The sequence below is a fragment of the Neofelis nebulosa genome, chromosome 1 (genome assembly GCF_028018385.1).
Source record: "Neofelis nebulosa isolate mNeoNeb1 chromosome 1, mNeoNeb1.pri, whole genome shotgun sequence".
NCBI lineage: Eukaryota > Metazoa > Chordata > Mammalia > Carnivora > Felidae > Neofelis > Neofelis nebulosa.
Window position 1 is genome coordinate 116,668,239 of NC_080782.1, and position 14,419 is coordinate 116,682,657.

General features: G+C 42.4%; 1 protein-coding gene across 1 annotated transcript; it reads right to left on the minus strand.

Moving 5' to 3' along the window:
• Window positions 1-955: 955 nt before the first annotated feature.
• Window positions 956-8,933, minus strand: GZMA (granzyme A). The gene is made up of 5 exons (XM_058732516.1): window positions 8,814-8,933; window positions 5,913-6,051; window positions 4,161-4,302; window positions 3,692-3,961; window positions 956-1,155 (listed from the first exon to the last, which is right to left on the minus strand). Exons 1-5 carry the CDS (start codon window positions 8,881-8,883, stop codon window positions 991-993), a joined length of 786 nt encoding a protein of 261 aa, XP_058588499.1. The 5' UTR covers window positions 8,884-8,933; the 3' UTR covers window positions 956-990.
• Between the last annotated feature and the right edge of the window lie 5,486 nt (window positions 8,934-14,419).

Below are 14,419 nucleotides of genomic sequence, written 5' to 3' on the forward strand. Positions count from 1 at the left end.
CTCTTAGAGCCTCTGTTTTAGATACCAGAACCAGACCTCACTTTTTAGTGTAGGGATTCCCATCACTAGCTGCATATTTGTATCACTGTGGTGATTAGATAAAGAATACTAAGTCCTGGGTCTCACTGAATACAATTAAATAAAAATTTCTAGAGGTGGGGCCTGAGCATTGGTAATTGAGCTAGGCTTCCTTCTTTGTTTTAAGAAGCTGTCTCTTAGTGTTGATGTGTGTTCTTGGTTTGGGTATACATTGTGTGTGCATGCACACACATGTATATTCCTAAAGGAACTAATGGAAATTGAAGAAATCCATTCACATAATCACATCTTGAAGGGGCTGCTGAACTGATGACTATCCACTGAGTTCAATGTGATGAATAACAACATGGAATTTTTTCAAGGAAAACTTTGAGCACTCACTCCCTAGTATGTGATGGCAGCCAGTGTAGCCACCATGTTGATTGGCCCTACCCAGGCTCAGAGACGAAGAGAACCAGGAAATCACCTAGATAATCTAAGGCTTAAATACCAACTAATGAGAAAGGGGGGTGACTTTCTCTTGTATACTTTTCTTGTGTGTCCAGGTGTTTCATTTGTGTCCCCTAAATTTTAATTTCTATTTCTCACCTGCCTTTGGAAAAACACCATAAGGCATTTCCTCTTCTAACTCAAATGCTCCAGACTGGCTGTTTCTGTTTCCTGCAGAATTGCTGGGTCCAACACTGTTTTTGTTACTAGACAGACCTGACCTTATTGTCACTCCTGATGGGTCCCACTGAGATGCTGAATAATGCAAGCAAAGTATGATTGTCACTTGACACATGGATGACACTGTTACATTGGTTTCCTCCTGTCTCCATTGCATTATCCACAAGGTTACTTTGCCAGTGCAGATCTGCCCACTAAAGTTATAAGAGAAATGGACACAGTTACACAAATTGATTTTATTTATGATAACATTAACAAGTGATGGCAAATGAAATGAAATAGTTATCTAAACTGCCCCTTCATAGTCTTATTTATCCAGTTGAGATACTTCTGTGAGAGAAGAGTATAGATGCCAGGTCCTCGAGGGTCTCCGCATTTCCCTGGAAGGCCAAAGGCAGTAATGCCTCTATAAGTACCCTCACATATCAAAGGGCTTCCAGAATCTCCCTGGAGGAAAACAAGATGGGTAGTGGAGATCAGCATGGAACGTGATCACTAGTGGAATGGAAGAGGTTCCATTTAATGTGGAGCATTCAATGTGGAGTTAAGACCAACATTGACTTAAATGAAAATTAGTGCTTAAAAGTTCAAAATGTTGGGAAATATTTTAATATTTTGAAAACTGGCTTACTCAACTTATTTATAAACCAGTGAACATGAAATAAAATGTATTATTGTTCATGTTATCTACTAATTTTGAGACTGATTGTGCTTTAGAAGGAAAACCCTCCTGGGGCACCTGGGTGTCTGAGTTGGTTGAGTACCCGACTTTTGATTTTGGGTCAGGTCATGCTCTCATGGTTCAAGCCCTGTGCTGGGCTCTGTGCTGACGACACAGAGCCTGCTTAGGATTCTCTCTCTCCTCCCTCATCTCTGCCCCTCCCCTGCTTGCACTCTTTCTCAAAATGGATAAATAAACCTTAAAAAAAAAAAAAATAAGGGAAACCCTCCTATTTACATTTTAAAAAATGTTTGTTTATTTATTTTGAGAGAGAGTGACCATGAGTGGGGAGGGGTAGAGAGAGGGAGAGAGATAATTCTTTTTTTTTTTTTTATTAAACAATTTTTTTTAATGTTTATTTATTTTTGAGAGAGACAGAGTGTGAGTGGGGGAAGGGCAGAGAGAAAGGGAGACAGAATCCAGAGCAGTTTCCAGGTTCTGAACAAGCTGTCAGCACAGAGCCTGAGGCGGGGCCTGATCCCACAAACCAGGAGATCATGACCTGAGCCAAAGTTGGACACTTAACCAACTGAGCCACCCAGGCACCCCAGGAGAGAGAGATTTCTGACATGGGGATCTGTCCCACAACCTGGAGGTCATGACCTGTGATGAATCAAGAGTCAGATGCTTAACCGACTGAGCCACCCAGGGGTCCCTGTCATTTTCTTAAAATGCTTAATAATTCAAGAGGTAAAAGAATCAAATGCAGATGGGATGTTGAGGCAAAGAGTAAATACCATGTTTTCTCGTTTCTCCAAGCAGATAATTGTTTTCCCAAAGGAACAAAACCAAAGCAAATTTTCCCTTCATCCTGTCAAATAGAAATTTCTCCCTCAAGTCTCTTTGGAGCATCTGACACTAGATGGGAGGTCCCAGAAGCCAGTGATCGCACTTCAGAGCTAATTGCCTCCACTAGCAGAGCCCTTTCAGTTAGCTGTGGGTCAATGCTTTATGCATCCTGTGCCACCCGCTGTGTGATCCTGTTTTCTCTAGTGGAATTCTAGAATCAGCATATTTAAATGTATTTGAGATCCAGAGTCTGAAGTGGCCATTTCACTGCTCTGGCTTTAGGAAAGATTGTTGGTGTTGCACAGAGGGCCACTGAGGCATATGCATGGAGCTCTGCGAGCGCCAGGTCTGAGGGCCCAGCTCCTTCTCAGCCATGTGAAGGCATCAACGATCCCTCCTGTTCAGGCAAAAACTAGCCTTATGAGCGTATGAACTAAGCAACTATGTGCAAGCCTGGGACCCCTCCTGGAATGGTGTGTTTCATGCAGTGCCTGAAATTTTCATAATTAGTCCCTCAGGTTTAATTCACCCATAGCCACTTCTGAGGGGTCTTGGGCACTGAGGGAACGGGAGAAAGACTGCTAAGTTTTGATGGTAGATGGTGGCTGATGAGAGGCAGACAGGCATACTGGGATGCTGCCATGGCTTTAGGGTGTTGCGTGTGGTCCCAATGGCATGAAGGTTCTGGGTTCCTGGATTTCCAGAGTGGTGGCTGAAGGGAGGGGAGGGAAGAGGGAGGGCAAAGGACAGGAAGTGCAAAGATGCAGAAGACAGATGTCATCTTTTCCTGAAATTTGCTTAGCCTTGTTCCTGAAATCAAGCCATTCAGATTCTGCCGGTGTTTGGACAAACTTGTGAAAAGAGCAGAGACCTCTGGATCTCTCAGTCTCCAATTTAAACTCCCAGACCACCTACACGGCAGCTCCTTCTCTTCAGAGGAGGCTCTCTCTACAGGGTCTTTGGGAAAGGTGAGAAATGATAAACTCAGAGCTGAAAACTTTATGAGGTATCTCTTCTACTCCTGTCTTTCAGCAGAGCCCCGTCCTGCTGCTACTCAGGGGACTCTGGTATGGACACTTGCAGATTCTCTGTATGGGGAGTGGAGGCCCTAGAGGAACCCTGACTTCAGCTCTCCTGTATGTCCCAGATTTTCAAATTTAGAGCTGTGTATGTTCATACGAAAAATGAGAAAAACATTGCTTCTCAGTGTTTTTTTTTTTTTTTTTTTTTTTTGTAAAATCAAGAAGATGTACTAGATCAACCCATGCCTTAGCAGTGAACTTGTTTTTGATGAACAACTTACTTAAGCTGAGAACATTAAGTTTTTTGACTGGCATCTTATCAAACTTCTTTAAAAAAAGCACTAGGACCCTACAGAAGCCAATGCCATGACAAGACAAAGCATGATGTTACATGTTCTATATCTGCATGAGTAATTCCAACAGCTCAAACATGGGATCTTATTTCACTTACATTGCACGAGTCTTTTCCACCCTTGAGGCTGCCGGCACAAATCATATTCAGTCCAATCACAGGATGATAATCATAGTGCTTTTGATCATTGCAGATTCTTCTGTTTATGACGGTGATATTGACTTCTCTCAGAGTATCTGACTGAGGTGAGTTATTATGAATTTTCCCCCAGCCTGCAACTTGGCACATGGTTCCTGGTTTCACATCATCCCCCTTTTTAGGAAGACGGAGGGTGCTCACATTTTTATTAATTTTTGCCTTTTTGGTCAGCTGTTAGAAGACAAGCATGAAGACTTAACAAAATGAGGTAATCTAGATGGTCACATTTTTACTTAAATTCTAGCCCAACCTTCGAGGACCCCATTATGTAACTGTAGTCTATAGCTCTAGGGCACTGAGGAAAAAATTTCCATTTGGCAGCCAGAACGTAGGAGGTTCTATGACTTTTAAGTCAACCAAAGGTACATACCTGTAAAAGTTTAAGATCACCTTCATGCGTGTCCTGGTCAAAGCACGGATAGGGATATTGTTTCTTAACAAACATTATCTGCTTTTCTGGCTCGTTCTTGGTTATTGAGTGAGCTCCAAGAATGACCTGGGACGTTCTGTTCCTGAAAACAGACACAGTATATTAACAGGATTTACTCTTTGTATCAGTAGCAGAGCATGTTAAGTGATCAGTTTCACTGTCTCATTTGTAAGTATACCTGCTGTGGAAATACTTGTTTATGGCTCAGAAAGAAAAAAGTGTACGTTGAAGAATAAAAAGTTGCTTGTGAATTCATCGTTATTACCACCAGCTTCTTGATAACATGCTAAACTAGGTTAATTGAAAAGTAAATAACAAGAGAATTCCATAGCAGCTAAGCCAAGTCTTGGGATCATGTGGGTTGGGGCTTTAGTGTTGTATCCCTTAACCCACCTTGAGGTGTGATAGAGAATCAGGTTGCAGAATACTAAAACACAAAATTCTCAGTGTTCTAGAGACAGAAGCAAAAGGCACTGGATAGTTTAGAGAAATGCACTGGAGGGATCTTTGTAAGATTTAAGTTTGTAACAAACTTAAATGGGCAAACTTCCAGAAATATCACTGCCCAATGAAGGACCCTATTTGCATGGCACTGAGTGTGTGTATATTGGGGGTGGGGGATGGTGATCTGAAGGAGGGGGCCAGGGTTCTTTTTTTACTCCATGCTAAAGGTTCATTTGGTTAATAAAATCAAAATACTCAGGGGGCTCCTTGTTGGCTTAGTCAGTAGAGCATGTGACTCTTGATCTCAGGGTCATGAATTGAAGTCTCATGTTGGGTATGGAGCCTATTTAAAAAAATATTCTCTGGTATATTAATAATTAAGGTTAGTGTCATTCACAACCTAGTATAAACTACACTAAACAGATAGTTCCAGTGATTTTTTCCCCCCATCACACACTATTATTCCATTACACATAGTTTTCTTCCATTACATCAGCTGATGTGAGTTTCACTCAAGAGGCTAGAACTGTACTTCCAGTAGAGTGCAAATGGATGATGAAATGTTCTATACATCTGCACTGTCCCATATGGTAGCCACTAGCCACATGTGGCTATTGAAAATGTGAAATGTGGCTAGTGCCACCAAGGAACTAAACTTGCAATTTTATTTAACTTCAACTTAAATTCATAGAGCCGCATGGAAATTTACATAACCAAAATGACAGTGGCTTTCACAAGGGACAGCCCAGGTTTACAGGTTTGATTTAGAGAATGGAGGAAAACCCAAGCCTGGCGGAGGTTTGAAGGTAGTAGTCAGCAGGTGTTAAGAGATGGCTGAAGTGTGAGAGAAGTTCACTAGGGGCAACGGGAAGGTTTTAGACACGAGCTTTCTCTACTTGACTATTGTGCTCAGGCTCCTGAGGGGACACTTCAGTTTTATCCTTCCAGACTGTGGTTTATTCTCTCTAGTCATGAAGTCAAGGCCAGAAGCAAAGCCCTGCAGCACCTGGACCCAGCAGCTCCAGAGGAGTTCTACCTGAAGTGTGGGTGCTCACTGTGGATTCCCCATTGGTCTGATTCTGTGGGCTTAACTCCCTGCTGGGGTAGAGCAATTTCCTGGAGACTTCAGTGATATGAAGTTACACATGAACTTCCTGTGGTTTTAGTGAGTTTATTCTCCTTGTTAAGAGAATTATTCCCCCAAATGAGAATATCTCCACAAACATTTTTTAAAACCCAAGCACTTACAGGACACAGTGAGCTGCAGTCAATACCCAGTTTTTTTCAATCAGAGCCCCGGCACAGATATTTTCTCCTTTAAGTAGCACCATGTAGGGTCTTGAATGAGGAGTCACTTGATTTCCTCCAATAATTTTTACACAGAAATCTGTGAAAAAGGAAAAGGCAACTTAAGTCAGTGCCCACCCCAAAGAGCTCTACCTCAAGCCATGTTTCTAAGACCAGACAAGCATTTCCTCCTTGGAGAGGAGACAGATGAGAGCACCTCCAAACCCTACGCAGGTGTTCAGATGTCTGAATGTAAAGCCCATTCCTATTGGACACCTGAGAGGGTCCTGCCGTTTCACCCACAGAAGCCATGCCATTGGCAGTTCCAGGGGATTATCAGGCTGGAGATCTGTCACAACCAGTGACCTCAAGCCTCAGGGCTTGCAAAGGGCAGACATTGGTGCATTGGTCGGCACCAGTAACAGTTACTACCGGAGATGCTAGTAACGATCTGCACTCCTCCTTCCTCCCTTCCGGCTATTAATCTGGGGAAGTGGAAAAGCTTTTAGAAGACTGAGAACCGCCCTTGTCACCTAAAGCCCTTGCAAAAAAACACACCTTACAAACTGATATGGCACCATTTAGCTCTGCCCTCACCTACGAGTTCTTTGGTCATTGGGAGCTCTCTGTTTATTGAAACATGTACTCTCCTCATTCCTAAGTTGAGAGAATAATACCTATTGCACCCAAGGCTCCCCTTCAACCTGCAGACTCAAACACATGGTTTCATGAAGGCCTTCTCCAACGAGGGAGGAGAAGGAAGAAGATGCTATAAGGAGAAAATGGTGCCTTAGTCAAATTTCCTTGATGACAGAGCTGGAGTATAGTTTCATTACTAGAGAACAGGAGACCTACACACAAGGCTCATGATCCATGCTGGTTTAGTGATCTTGGGTCTTTGTGATGTACTCTGAGTCTCCACCTTCCTACACCAGATATTCTTGGATTTTCCCAAAATATGTCTCCTGACTATTGGCTGAGACTCATGGTTTCTTAAAAAAGGGCACAGGGCCTGCTACTCCATTTATAAAGCTAACTCACTGCCATATCCACAGTAAGATGCAAATAATGAGAGTGAGAGAAGGGGAAGAGAGTGACCTGAATGGCTCTCATTTCTGGAAGTGAGTTGGGAAGGGGGAAATTCTAGGCTCTAAAAGGTAAAGGATAAGGAAGTTAGAGCAACGCAGAAAACTTCACCCACATCTTAAATTTTCCTTGGGTGAGTCATGCGTGGATAGATTTAAAAGGTGCGTCTTTAGACCTTCTGGGCTGCAGAAATCATAAAGTCAGTACACTACTTCATTTTTCAGGGTCACCTGTTTGGTGCACACATACACTGGCCTCAGAGAAAAGGTCAACATCTCCTGCAACCAACCACTCCTATGAGGGTCAGGAAAAGGGTTTAGAGCAGGTGAGAAGTTTGGGAAACTAGCAACTCTTGGTCTCCACCCAGAATCAACATGAATGAGCATCTCTGGAGCTGGGGCTGGATGCGAGCATTGTTTAAAAAGCCCTCCAGAGTATTCTAATGTGTAAGAGGGTTGAGATCGCTGGTCCAGAGCATCATGTGATCTGCTGTGTCTGTTCCCTTTACGGGCCCACATTGCTCTCTCTGACCACAGGAAACAAAGCAGAGCAAGCTGCTTTTGTTGTTTCCTTTGAAGAAAAGATATCATTGGATTTTTCATCTGCTCTGTTTTCGCTGTTGTTGAGGACTTAACAAGCCCGAACACAGTCATCCTATGCCACCCCTTTGTCCCCCAAATACTTCAACCTTGTTATTTTAAAAATTTCTTCTCATTTTTAGTTGCAAGGTAAACCATAGAACTTCCTTGGAAATTCCTGGTGAGATAGGTTTTCCATCAGCCCCTGCCCACCATTCCCACCTCCAGAAGCTGATGGACCTGGAGATAAACACATGACTGGTCCTTAACATCAGCACAGTTCAGGCAGCCCCAGACCAGTCCTCACTTTCTTGAAGGATTTCAAGGAAAACCTAGAGCCACCCAGGGGCTACAACCAGTCTTGTGATAATGCTGTGAGTTTCACAGCATTTCAAACTGGTGCCCGTGTAGCTCACACAAAACCAGGTAGGTTGGTTACTAGGTGGTGTACCCAAGACTTAGCTTAATACTAAAAACCATAGCACTTCCAAAGAGTCAAGGTGGCGACATTCTCTATGACACACTAGCCTAGGGAAATGATACAATTTCAAATCGTTTCTAATTTGTTTTGGGTGACTAAGTCAGGTTTTTGAATTTTATTTAAAACTATGCATTGGGGTGCCTGGGCAGCTCAGTCTGTTGAGCATCTGATTTTGGTTCAGATCATGATCTCACAGTTTGTGAGTTCAAGCCCCACATCGGGCCCTGCTGTCAGCCTGGAGCCTGCTTTGGATCTTCTGACTTTCTCTCTCTTCCCCTCCCCTGCTTGCATGCTCCCTCATGCGCTCTCTCTCTGTCAAAAGTAAATAAAACATTAAAAAAAAGTATCTATGCATTTTCTACAGAAAGGCTGAATACCACTATTCCTTTCCAGAAAGGTATATTTATTTTCCTAACCCAAGAGGTTTTTTTTATTTTTTATTGTTTTAACATTTAGGCAATTTTAGGGGGCAATTTTCAAGGTATAAATTGGCAGTATTAAACCCTGGTGGTTCTATTATTTCTTGTGAAGCAATTTTAGAGAAGAAAGAAGGATGTTTTTCCTTTTAAAATAAACAGCTAGAATGTAAAAAAGAATGTTAAAGCTTGAGGAACAAAAAATCTGCTCTTACCCTGAGCTAATATTGCCTAAAGTTCACTGAGAGTCTGCTCCACTTTGCTTAATGGTTATAATGGAAATGATGAGAATCAGTCTTACCTCCAGGAATTAGCAGGAGAAAAATGGCAATCAAGAGAGAGGATGCCAGAAATGTATAGGAGTTCCTCATTGTGGCTGGTATCCCCACCTCAAATCAGTCAACATGAAAATCTGTGTTAGTTCTTCACTGACACTATATATTGAGGGTACAAAGGATGTGGTTTTCTTCTTTCCAATTTGTAACTTGAGCGTTAAGAAATGAAACACAACTGACAACAATGAATAATTGCTCCTTACCCTTGGGCATGCTTTCCTTTGCTAGGACTGCTAAGGCAAAGGATGGTAATTCTATATTTGTGGATGGGGGTGAGAGGACCTTGTTGTCCTCTGAACATATTATACAAGGGGAGACTTTATTTTTATTTATTTATTTAAAATTTTTTTTTAAATGTTTATTTTTATTTATTTTTTTTTCAACGTTTTTTAAATTTATTTTTGGGACAGAGAGAGAGCATGAACGGGGGAGGGGCAGAGAGAGAGGGAGACACAGAATCGGAAACAGGCTCCAGGCTCCGAGCCATCAGCCCAGAGCCTGACGCGGGGCTCGAACTCACGGACCGCGAGATCGTGACCTGGCTGAAGTCGGACGCTTAACCGACTGCGCCACCCAGGCGCCCCTAAATGTTTATTTTTGACAGAGAGAGAGAGAGAGACAGAGCATGAGTGGGGGAGGGGCAGAGAGAGAGGGAGACACAGAATCCAAAGCAGGCTCCAGGGTCTGAGCTGTCAGCACAGAGCCCAATGTGGGGCTCGAACTCACAGACCGTGAGATCATGACCTGAGCCGAATTTGGACGTTCAACTGACTGAGCCATCCAGGTGCCCCCACAAGGAGAGACTTTAAAATGTCTCAGCAGAAATTTTGAGGATTTTAGTTTTCATCAATAGCAGAACTATCTTCTGTATCCACTAATGGCATCTGTTAAGACTTAAATTAGAGGTTGGAAAAGTGTCCTAAAAATTGATCACCAATCATATTTTTTTCTAGTTATCTCCTTGGGTTATGTAAGGATTAATAGGCCAAGGCCAGGTAGAGGTGCATAAGGAAGTCTTATTTGTTAGGAAGTTCCTCCCTACATTTTCCTTCCCCATTTTGTGGAGGATAATTTATTGTGCTCTTGTCTGAAGTCTGTGGCAGGTATGGAGACAGAGGGAGGTGGGGGGAGGAGGTGGTGGCTCTTTGCAGCCCTCTGTGCTTCCCCTGATTGCTTGATGATACAACTTCAGATATAAGAAAGATACTGAGTTTCTCCTTCCCTCTCTCCCTCTTTCCTTCTCTCTTTCCCCCCACCGTTCCTTTTCTCCCTCTCCCCCTTTCCCCTCCCTTTCTGGATTTAGCTAAAGAAGGAAAATGGTAGACATGGCTATTTTGTTCTAATATATTAAAAAATTTTTTTTAGTGTTTATTTATTTTTGAGAGAAAGAGACAGAGTGCACGTGGGGAAGAGCAGAGAGAGAGGGAGACACAGAATCTGAAGCAAGCTCCAGGCTCTGAGCTGTCAGCACAGAGCCCAATGTGGAGCTCGAATCATCAACCAGGAGATCATGATTTGAGCTGAAGTCAGACGCTTAACTGACTCAACCACCCAGGTGTCCCATTTTTGTTCTAATATTGAAGAATGTCTTTAAGACAGATGAACCTCAGTCCCTCAAGGAAGAATATTCTGTATTCTTTCTATTAGAAATATCTTATTCTTCTTTTCTGAGCTGAGGATGTGGTCTTTAGTATAATACATATGTTCTTTCAGGATGTTTGGTGTTACACCAACCATCCCCAGAGTTAACATGCTGATAACTTCAGACCTGGTGGTTACTTTTTCAGAAATCACATGACCTTATTATAAGGGAGTCACACTGAGACCCCAATGTTTCCTTTTCCCCAGATAATACTAGTGCATTAAAGGTTCATTGTGAAAGGTTATCATTTTCAGTAACAGCAATGGGATACCCAGCTTCTGGTTCTGGCAAGTAATTTTAGTTCAGACTTAAAAAAAAGCTGGGTCTTGATTGCCTATAGCTACAGAAAGTTTCCTAAAGCAAACAGTGACAATTCTGTTCTTTTTACGTGAATGTGGTTGCTATTCCCCCATTTGTGTTAACTTTTAAGAGCTTTACGAAATATAATTTACATACCATTAAGTTAACCCATTTAAAGTTTATAATTCAATGGTTTTGAGTCTATCTACTGAGTTGTGCAACCATCACCATAACTCATTCTAGCACATCTTCATCATCCCCAAAGAAGCTTTGAACCCATTAATAATCCTTTGAACCGATTACTCTCCTTCCTCCACACCCCTGCCCTGGACAACTACTATTTCAATTTCTGTCTCCATTGGTTTGCCTATTTGGGACATTTCATATACAAAGAACTGTAGAATATGTAGTCTTTTGTTACTTTTAAAAAAATGTTTATTTATTTTGAGAGAGAGAGAAAGAGAGAGAGACAAGGTGAACATGAATGGGGAAGGAGTGGTGGCGGGGTGGAGACAGAGAGAGACAGAGAGAGAGGGAGATTGAATCCTAAGCAGGCTCCTCTCTGTCAGGGCAGAGCCCAATGCAGGGCTCGATCCCATGAACCGTGACCTTATGACCTGAGCTAAAATCAAGAGTCTGATGCCCACCTAACTGAGCCACCCAGGCACCCCTCTGACTTCTTTCACTTAGCACAATGGTTTTGAACTTCATATTGTAACATGTATCAGTATTTCATTCCTTTTTGTTACCAAATAATCTATCACATGGATATGCCACATTTTATTCATCCACTCATCAGTTGATGGATACTGGACTATTTCTACTTTTTACTTATTATGAACAATGCTGCTATAAACATTTAGGTATCCATTTTTGTATGGATATGTTATCATTTTTTTGGGTATATACCTATGAGTGAGATTACTGGGTTATATGGTAACTCTATGTTTAGCTGTTTGAGGAACTTCTCAATTGTTTTTCAAAGTAACTGCATCATTTTACATTCCCCTCAACATTGTATGAAGGTTCCAATCTACAACACTGTAGAAGGTTTCTACATCATTGGCAGTACTTGTCGTTGTTGTTTGACAATTGCTATTAGAGTGGGTGTGAGGTAGTAACCACTGAGGTTTTGACTGTCGCTTCCTTAATAACTACGAGCTTCTTTTCGTGTGCTTACTAGTCATTTATTTATCTTTTTAGGAGAAATGTCTATTCAAATATTTTGCTTTAAACAAATTGCGTTGTCTTTTTATTATTGAATTTTAAGTGCTCTTTATATATCCTGGATATGACTCCCTTATAAAATATATGATTTGTTACTATTTCCTCCCAGTGGAGGGCTTGTCTTTTATTTTTCTTGATGGTGTTCTTTAAAGTACAAAAATTTTAAATGCTCACCAACCTCTTTTGTCTGGGTCTTTGTTGTCACATCTAAGAAATCACATCCTCTTTCATCTCAAAGCACAATTTACAGATAGAAGATTACTGATTAGACAGGAATATCTAACTCCTTTCACTCCCACCCTGAATGTGAAGTCTTATTTCCCCTCAGTGAGATTTTCCCTTTCTTATCTATTGGTGTCTTTATCAAAGGAACTGAATCAGTCCCCAGAATCATCAACCCAGAAATAATAAACACTAACAAATTATTCGTCATTATCCCTCCTTTCTCAGATTCTGGTCTGTGTCACTTGCATGTTTTTTGGTCTATCACCATGACATTGACTTCTCTCAAGGTATTCAAATTTGTGCATGAGTCTCTTTTGGCACTTTCCCATTCTGCTGCATGACACTGGGTCTTCTATTTTTCGTAGCTTAAGTATTTCTATAGCTTTGGTTACAGTAACTTTACCTTCCAGTTAGAAGACAAACAGGAGATGCAGTTTTGGGCAAGGAAAACAGGAACACGACCCAGAAAATAGCTCTGATTAAAATAGGTCTTGCTTATTTAATATGTTCTAATGAAAGACACGGCTGAAGACACGTTCTGACCTGACAATCCACAATTGAGTTTTAAAAAGTCACAGCATAGGGGCGCCTGGGTGGCGCAGTCGGTTAAGCGTCCGACTTCAGCCAGGTCACGATTTCGCGGTCCGTGAGTTCGAGCCCCGCGTCAGGCTCTGGGCTGATGGCTCGGAGCCTGGAGCCTGTTTCCGATTCTGTGTCTCCCTCTCTCTCTGCCCCTCCCCCGTTCATGCTCTGTCTCTCTCTGTCCCAAAAATAAATAAAAAATGTTGAAAAAAAAAAAAATTAAAAAAAAAAAAAAAGTCACAGCATAGGATAGGTGTGTTATGCTAGGCTAGTCTAGGTTAACTTGAGTTCAGTTGGCCATTTAGTGATAAAATTATATTGGTGGTGGCTGATAGTTCTGGGTTTGAAAACCTGTAGTGGAGAACTCAGTCATCATTCAGATGGTCTTAGGTTTGTGAACTGACTGGTAATGAGACCTATGGAAGAAAACCAAGGCTCCTGGTACAGTGGGGCAGAGTAGAAGAGGGGCCAGGGTTAGTGGAAATGTGGCTTTCCCATTTCTGAGCATGTGCAAGCCAGCCTGAGGGTCTCACCTGCCTTTGAGGGCTCACCCACACTCCATTCTTTTCTTTCATTTGCCAAGCCCTCTTCTTGGCTCACTACCTTGCTCCCTTTTAAAAAAGTCAAGACCAGGAGAGTACAGAGTGTGATCAAGTTTGAATACACAGAAGAGGGAGCCAATTTTAGTTCTTTTCATCTTTTCATCATACCTCAAGCTCAGTTTCAAACAGCCGAGGGTCTTGGTATGATGGACTTTGTAAAAACAGAGGACAACAGAGTAGTGGCCAGTGTCACATTCTCATCATTGCACTGGGTTCAGCCCTTACTTCCTGACATTTGACTGTCCCCACTTCCTCAGTGGCTCCTCCGAGTAACTGGTGCTCCCAGGCCCATCTTGCTAACATTTAGAAGCTGAAACTTCACAAGGGAAAGCCTTTCCATAGAACATGGCGTCAGATGCCCACATGCACCTTCTTTCCTTCTCTGCCACTCATGCTTTCTCATGGCCTTCATGCTTGTTATCTGGTTGGATGGACAAGGGGGAAGAACTCTTTTTTTTTTTTAATGTTAATTTTTTTGAGAGAGAGAGAGAGCACAAGCAGGGTAGGGGCAGAGAGAGAGGGAGACACAGAATCTGAAGCAGGCTCCAGGCTCCAAGCTGTCAGCACAGAGCCCGACGAAGGGGCTGGAACCCATGAACCGTGAGACCATGACCTGAGCTGAAGTGGGACTCTTAACTGACTGAGCGCCCCAGGTGCCCAGGTGCCCCAAGGAGGAAGAAAAACTCTTAAAGAGACTTTTAATCTTAATGAATGGACTCAAGTTAGAATCTGAGAAACATGTATCTGTGAGGCAGATCCTCTCAAGCTCTCTTGTGCACAAGCACACAGGAGAGCAATGAGCATGCCAGTATGGTGGACCCTGAAAGGGTAACCATGTTAAAGTCCTCACACCCTTTGTGTGGTTTCTCTAGCAACATCACCTCACTGGCCACAGTGGCAGAGGTGAGAGGGAGATTCCCAACTTTACTCTAAGAATACAAACCCCTCACCTCTCCTGTTGTTCTCCCCCTCCTTATAAAGACAAGGATGGTAG